The sequence below is a fragment of the Wasmannia auropunctata genome, unplaced genomic scaffold (assembly GCF_000956235.1).
Source record: "Wasmannia auropunctata unplaced genomic scaffold, wasmannia.A_1.0 LD334285.1, whole genome shotgun sequence".
In the NCBI taxonomy this organism is placed as follows: domain Eukaryota; kingdom Metazoa; phylum Arthropoda; class Insecta; order Hymenoptera; family Formicidae; genus Wasmannia; species Wasmannia auropunctata.
In genome coordinates this window covers 36,159-43,720 of record NW_012028605.1, presented here as the reverse complement: position 1 = coordinate 43,720, position 7,562 = coordinate 36,159, and the positions used below count along the sequence as shown (strand labels likewise).

General features: G+C 35.9%; 3 protein-coding genes and 1 long non-coding RNA gene across 5 annotated transcripts in view; 2 read left to right on the top strand and 2 right to left on the bottom strand.

Moving 5' to 3' along the window:
• Positions 1-246, bottom strand: part of LOC105458837 — a 1,655-nt gene extending 1,409 nt beyond the window's left edge. Inside the window, exon 1 of the mRNA XM_011704405.1 lies at positions 101-246. Coding sequence (XP_011702707.1) covers positions 101-147 — 47 coding nt within the window. The 5' untranslated portion in view covers positions 148-246. The remainder of the gene's footprint in view (positions 1-100) is intronic.
• Positions 247-350: 104 nt separating this feature from the next.
• LOC105458836 lies at positions 351-1,370 on the top strand. The gene is made up of 2 exons (XR_975586.1): positions 351-431; positions 716-1,370. It is a non-coding gene; the product is annotated as an uncharacterized LOC105458836 (long non-coding RNA).
• Positions 1,371-2,449: 1,079 nt separating this feature from the next.
• LOC105458835 lies at positions 2,450-4,803 on the bottom strand. 2 transcript variants are annotated; one of them, XM_011704403.1, is made up of 4 exons: positions 4,661-4,803; positions 4,016-4,359; positions 3,273-3,676; positions 2,450-3,051 (listed from the first exon to the last, which is right to left on the bottom strand). In XM_011704403.1, the coding sequence occupies exons 1-3, from the start codon at positions 4,674-4,676 to the stop codon at positions 3,278-3,280; spliced, it is 759 nt and encodes a 252-aa protein (XP_011702705.1). In that variant the 5' UTR covers positions 4,677-4,803; the 3' UTR covers positions 2,450-3,051; positions 3,273-3,277. The 2 variants fall into 2 exon arrangements, with proteins under 2 accessions (XP_011702705.1, XP_011702704.1); XM_011704402.1 differs by lacking the exon at positions 2,450-3,051 and having other exon boundaries at positions 3,112-3,676.
• Positions 4,804-4,872: 69 nt separating this feature from the next.
• LOC105458834 lies at positions 4,873-6,326 on the top strand. The gene is made up of 2 exons (XM_011704401.1): positions 4,873-5,275; positions 5,359-6,326. Exons 1-2 carry the CDS (start codon positions 5,006-5,008, stop codon positions 6,157-6,159), a joined length of 1,071 nt encoding a protein of 356 aa, XP_011702703.1. The 5' UTR covers positions 4,873-5,005; the 3' UTR covers positions 6,160-6,326.
• Positions 6,327-7,562: the final 1,236 nt, after the last annotated feature.

The following is a 7,562-nucleotide window of genomic DNA, read 5'->3' as shown; positions in this document are numbered from 1 at the left end:
GTATAACACCAATCGTGGTCCGCATTTGCAAAATATTAGTGCGTTTTGAAACCTATAAAAAAGAAAGTGTCGCAACCTTTTAGTGAGCGAGTGTACATACACCTGGACTTCTGACTTCAAGACTTCACTGGACTTCACGGACTTCATCGGACTACATCGGAATTCATCGGTCTTTATCGGACTTCATCAGACTTCACTAGACTTTTATGAATATGATTGCCACTTTTCGGGTCTCCGTCTGGAAACACCGGCGAAATTTTTCAACATACTTCCAGACGAATGTTAATGTTCGGACAAGGGCATTTAAAAAACTCGACCACTCAATCAAAACTGATGAACTTTTTTTAGAAATTGAACTACATTTTTATCGGACTACGTCGGACTTCAACGGACTTCAAGGAATTCAACGGAATTCAACAGAATTCTGACAGGTTGTACATCGGAATTCAAGAGTGGTTACTTCCTCGCATTAAATACAATTTCCAACTTTGCACGATATTCACAGATTCACTTTATAAATTATATTTTATCTGTGACGTATGTAATTGAAAACATGTTTAAAAATAATTTAATTAGGTTTTTAACAGAAAACCTACCTATCTCTTATAAAGCCACATTTGCATATTATTTGATTTTTTTTATATCGCGTTTTAGAGAAAATAAAGAGAAATAAATATATATGATTTATTTCTGACATATTTTTCAATTTCAGCAGAAATGCCTTCAGAATTGGCAGGTGATCGGAAAGGGAAGATATACAGGAAGTATGTACAGATTACCATAACTGTTGACAGGGGTACCAGCCAATCAGCCACCCCGCTACGCTGTAGACCTTCTCTCCACGGGGATTCTTCTGGGGCCCTTTATAGATATCGGGGTGCACAATGATGCGGTAACCGCAATATAAAAACGGCGGTCTCGAGATCCCTTCGATTCGCGCATCTGTGTGACGTAATATAATGATGATATTACGGCTTTTCCCCCCTATCTTTCGTTCACGAATCAAGCAGCCTCGGTTGCAGTTTTCGATGCCACAATCGGCGGACCACCCTGAATGATCGTGCGTTTTACCGCCCGCGGTGAACGTGCCTGTTGATTTATTTATTCCTTCGCTGTTTGCGACAATTAGTATTATTAACGGAAAAACGAGCGAATCATATCAAGCCGAGAACAATTTGCTGATTCACAAAGAGGGAGGCAAAAAATAGTTTTCGTTAAAAAAAAACTAAATATTAAATACTAACTAAACACTTTCCGTACTTTTTCCATATTTTTCTATTTAAAATGAACCTCTCTCCGTAGTTATCCTTTTGTTTATACACTGTTAAACTATTATTTTGACTTCAAATTATAATTTATGAGTACAAAAAGTTTGTTAGGAATGATTCCATATTTAAACTTAAGAGCTTAATTAAGAAAAGTAATAATTTAACTAAGAGAACACAATTAAAAGCAGTAGTTTACCCAAGAAAGGTAATTTCAAAAGGATTATCGATTGGAATTAGAATGCTATTTTCTTATATATAACAGACATTTTATTCGTACAATATCAACTTTGGTAGCACGTCAGTTCTTTAATCGAGATGCTACCAGAGAGCTCCCCTCTATACGCGTTCAATTCTACTTGTGTCCGGGCGTGCGAAAAAAATATCTCGATTTTACGCGTTTTTCACAAGTGGCCCATGAATTATCGCCGTTCTTTCATCCCGAAAACGTCCGTTCTCTCGCGCGTCGGGATCCTCTTCCTTGGCTCGCAGACAGCCGTCCCACGTATAATATCGCGGTCACTTGTCGCTCCATTCATCAGCGACCGCAGGCTCCTCTTTAGCCCGTCACGGGCTTAGGAAAAACGAGTAGCTTTTCACTCACCGCCGCGGCCGTGTGTGCATCGTCACGCTCGTCTCTTCCCGTGTGCGCATCGAGAGTGCGCGCTCTTTCCTAGTGGCGGCCTAATTTATTGGCCAGCGTTTATTGTCGCCGCCCTTAAGCGCGACCACACAGAACGCGAACGACACCTTTATGAACTCCCACGCCATTCACAATTACGAAACCGCCCTCGCATTTTCTTACCCCCGCGTCCCCGCGTATATTGTGAGTATAATCCCGCTCTCTCACTCTATACACGCCGATAATCGCGACATCCATTCTCCTCTTTTGTGAGTTTAGCTTTACACGCCGGATAGATACCGGTGTCGCGGACGACGGCTCGCGGGATATTCGTCGTGATTCGCCGGCTGTGACGACCTCGAGAGAATCGGTGACAATGCCGAGAAAATATGGGGACTATATACGATCTAAGATGTTTCAAGTACCTCCGCGCCTAAATCGCTTTTAGGAGAAAAGAACGACTAAACTCAATAGACATGTCCGTATTGCTATTTAATAATACGGCGATAAATTTTTTTCATTCGAAGATGGAAAGCTGTGAATTAAATAGAGATAATGCCAGTGCCTTGTCTCACGGATATATAGATAAAATACAATGCGCTTTTACACATTTGCATAAAAAGTGTGTAAAAATGATTACATATGCAAACACAAGTTTTCGACATTTCATATGTCACGGTTAGCCTTGTCAAGTCTTCGATAGGTAGCTCGTTTACTTACAATTCAGCAAAGAAGAAGAAGTTAATAAGCAATTACGATAATATAGGCTTCAACAATGCGATTTCTAGTGGCATGCTATGTCATTTACTGTCATAAGGTCCTTTGTATGGGTAATCAAGGAAAAGAGGAAAGGAAACGAGTCAAGAACGAGAGGCTCATCTAGTTAACCATAACGAAGCAATTTTGCACGGCTACTCGGTCGAAACGATGAATAAGCTGGACGCAAGCTGAGTTTCGTATTCAGCATACAGCGTGTATTTCATTGAATTTTCTGCACAGTAGTAAACGAAGTCCAGCCTTTTCTTCCGTATGTCATCAATAGCCACCGATACAAATTCATGATATATTTATGTTCATCGAATTCCCGAAAGAAAGTTATGTCCAATTGTTTACTTTCAATGTCACAAATATTTTTTCTTCTTTACTGTGTAGGTTTTAGATTTTCTAAATAAAATAAATGTTTATTCTTCATGAAAGAATTGAATAAACTGAAGAATACGTAACTACACGAAACTATCACTTTAGCATATATTACTTTTTTTTTTAATTATTAACCGCTACATTTTATACCTTAAATTTTTATGTAATTAACAGAGTTACATTTGACTTTTATTTTGAATTATTTGATATGATTTATATTAATAAGCAAATGTGTTACTTTTAACCTAAATTATTTTCCTTTCTTCTTTCGTACGTGTTTTCTTTTTTTTACACTTGTAGGTTTTGCATTTTCCTCTGTCTCGTCCAATTCCTTTTCATCTTCTACATCTACATCGACATCGGTTTGTGGTGGTGCAGACGTAGGTACAGGTGGCGATGGCGGTGGCAATGACGGTGGCGGTGGCGGTATTGAGGGTGGTTTAGGCGTTCTGAGTTCCAGTTCAACGTTTCTGTTTTTCTGTTCGGAGTATTCTGCTTTCTTTTTAATCCTTAGTAAAAAGATATCCTGATCGCCTTCTCTTACATGATCGCTGTACACTTCCTGCGTTCCAGTGCTGAATTGAGGATAGACAGTGATGGTCTTGCATTGATGATTATCCTGTCCATCCTGTCCATTGCATGATCCAATCTATAAAAATTTAAATAATATATTTTTTCCGACAGAATTAGAGTTAAAATTGTAAATATTTTGTTTTCATTGATTTAATTTTTAATATACCTATATTGCCTTCTGAATAAAGATTTTATATACATTAGAAATCTATATAATAAAGAAATTACGTTAATCTTAATTATAAAATTATAAAAATATATAAAGAGTCTTTATATAAAATTAGAAATGGCATTTTTTGACTCGCAATAATGATTTTGTTACTCGAACTTATAATTTGATCAATTTTATTACTTGCGCGAATAAAAAACCGATAATTTTTAAAATTTTAAAAATTAAATTGAGAACGGAACAAACTTTATAAGCGATAGTTTGCGATTTGTAAGGGTCTTCCTTTCCGTGGAGACGGAATGCCGAGTGGACGCGAAATACAATGCGATCGTCATAATCTGCGTTGATTATTTTGGGGCCTGTTTTGCTCGTCGGTCTTTGAATTTCGACGCAGTCGCAAGGTGGATCCCAATGTTTTCGTTTCTTTTTAATCTTGTTTTTATCTTTCTCCAATCTAATAATCAACTGATTGCTAATCATCTCAGCTCCAATCTCTTGATAATATTTTGAACAAGCATCCTTGACGAGTGAATGTGACGAAGACGATGGCGAATAAAGCGAATCAGTTATTGAAGGACAGAGGCACACATCTTGTTAAAACAGTTTAAAATTATTTTAAAATATACATATGAAATTACCTTAACGTATGAATATTTACATATATTCTACTAAAAAATACTGTATAAAATTATTTTGCTATTTAAAATTGCAAAAGAATATCTTGTTTTATCTTATAGTAATCTATTTTATGATTAAATGTAAAAATGAAAAAAGATTATTTTTAAAAACGAGACATTGGCTGTCAAATTAAATCCTATAAACAATTTTTATTAAAATTTATGTCAAACTGTTTAAAAAGAAACAAGCATTTTTTACATATATCTTTATTACCTTTAGAAAATTGCATTTTTACGGATAATTTAAAGATTGCAATGTAATGTTTGTTGAAATCAAGATTATTTGTTTATTTAACGTCCCATTTTTGTAAAGCTGTGGTTAGAATCCAGTAGTATGTCTATGAACTTAGTATAGTTTGCTAAAATCGATTCTAAAATCCGGCATATTCACGCTGCTCGTTAGAAAACAAATACATCGTAGATTTGCCATTTTTCAATCAGCAACATCATTCGGACCATGTCGTTTGGATAACCCAGTCAAAATGTATGCAATAATTTACCATCATGTTACCTAATAAGTCCCGTTATTTACATACGTAATGAAGTCGAAACAGCAAGAATGATTGTGGCAACTTACAACTGTGGCTGTCCAGCTAAACCTTCTCTGATTCCTGAATCAGTCGGATTACAAGCACCTTGTTCACCTTGTTGCTTTCAATCGTACGGCGCTCCACACCGTTCGCAAATACAAACAGCACAATGTTGTACACGCTCCAAAATTACAAAAAAACCAGAACACATCTATCCGATATCTAAAGGCGAGGCTTGTTGCTGCATCAATCGTAAAAGTTTTCTTCACGTACCGTCCAGTTCAGCGCGTGTTCCTTCCGTACGATTATCATCAATCCCTCCGCAATATTCTCGTTGTTGCGCTGCCGATGCATTTAAAATGTATTCGATCCCTTCGAGCAGGCTCGCAGCGATCTCGGCATCGAAAGAGAGCGTGAGCAAGCAGTTTCCGAAGAGCAGAAGCAAATCGATTTGAAGAACGTCGAGATGTCCGAGGCGGAGCAAGCCCCAACTGACACAGTCGTGTCTGAGATCGTTAGAAAAGAGCAGCCGTACAAGGAGATTGAGGCTATCATCAATGAAAATCGCGTCACCATCAGGATGCACAAGGAGTCGGTCAAAGAGGAATACGATCCCCCGTGCGAATGCATCGGTCAAGTAGCTTCAAAAGAGTCGGCGTCGAACCAAAGAAGGTGCGACGACGGCGTCACGTTCGACATGGCCCACGGAAATTTAGAGCTCTGCAGTACTCCTCGAGAGGAGTACGCGCCGTTGTCGGCGAAGAAAACCTGCGAGGAGGCGGGATGTCGCACGGTCACGTTGTATCCGAGCGTGAAGGACGATGTCAGAAGCGCTCCTACAGGTTACCGTATGGAGAGCAGGGAAGCCAAAAGGTCAAAGGTGGTGAAAACGATCGATCTTGAGGAAAATCCGAATATATTCCTGCTGAGAATTAGGAAGCACTGTGATAGCGGCGATAGAAGACAGACAATCGATCTTGAATTCCGCGCACCTCGTCCATGGAAGAAGAAAAAGGATCTTAAACCTAAAACATTAGAGGAACATGAAGATACTGACAAGAAGTATGTGGATGACATTGACCAAGAACATAAAGACTACACCGACAAAAAGTATAAAGACGACGAGAAACATAAGGATGGCATTGACGAAAAGATCGATGCTCACAAGGAGAAAGACGAATAGAAAATTTTACAATAATACTTGTCAAAACACTTTTAACTATGTATCTTGCTCTCAATTTAATTTACTATATTTTCCATTATCTCAGTAAATTTTATATATAATAATATCACTGATATCTTTGTACGAAATATTATGCATTTAAAATGATAACAAAAGTATGACAAGAAGTCTTCTTTAATTTCATTTTAAAAATCCAAAAATGATGATAAAAAGAGATGATATTGCAAAATAAATATTAAAACAGAAAAGTTTTAATATATTCCTTTTTTTTCTACATACAATTATAACAGCCATAGATAGAATTATATTTTTGTATTATATTTTTATGTATTATCACACTTGTTGCTAGAATCTCGAATTAGAATTAAATAATTTTTAGTTTCTATTATGGAAGATACGAAAACAGATAGTTGAATAATGATCTTTATATTATAGACTCGCGCGAAGAAAAAATATAATAAGGTCTACTACATCCTCCGAGATTAATTTAGGCTATCGGCATGGTGCAGGTAATTATTAACACGTAGCAAATTGAATTTCCGGAACGTGTGAGAATAAGGAATTGAGAACTCGGTAGTCAACGCTTCTACCGCTTACGCCTCTACGAGTTCTTTGTACACGGTTAATTTGTCTCGGATCAGGTATCTCTTTTCAAAACGATAAGTCCATACAAAAATAACGTGACAGGTGTCGAATACCGCTCCCTTTGGAACAATCTATCGTAGGTGCGTAGATCAAATCTGAGATCATTTTTAAATGCAAACACAGTTTTATTAAAAATTGAATTTATATGTTAAATTTATATATTTATAATTTATATATAATATTTATTTATAATTTATTTATAATTTATTTATAATTTATATATTTATATATTTATATATTGTATAATTAAAATTTGTATTACTGTAATCTTATATTTTTAGATTTAATTTTAATTTCTGAATTTATTTTTATTTTTGGATTTAAATAATATGCACTGTGTTATTGCATATGATATCTATTTTACCTCAATGCAGTAAAACTCCATTTATCCGACCATGTCGGGAAGCAAGACAGTTTCGATAATCAAATGGTTTACATTAGAGGCTTACTAGTTTTCCCTTCTACCAGTTATCCTCTTAACCCTCTACTTATTAATTTCGATAACAGGAGCTGACGTTCAGAAAACTAAAGTCGAGCACATAGAGAAACTCTTATTATCTGAATCATTCGGATAATAAAAGCTTAAGTATAAATATATTATATATTTGGAAGCACAAACTTGTTCATAAATGGACTAACTGATAAATAGAATTCTATTATTATATAATATTTAAAGAATAACATTTTTAAAAAAGTATAGTTTTAAAGCTAATTATTGCATTTATAATTTATTATATTTATTATATTACAACAGAATA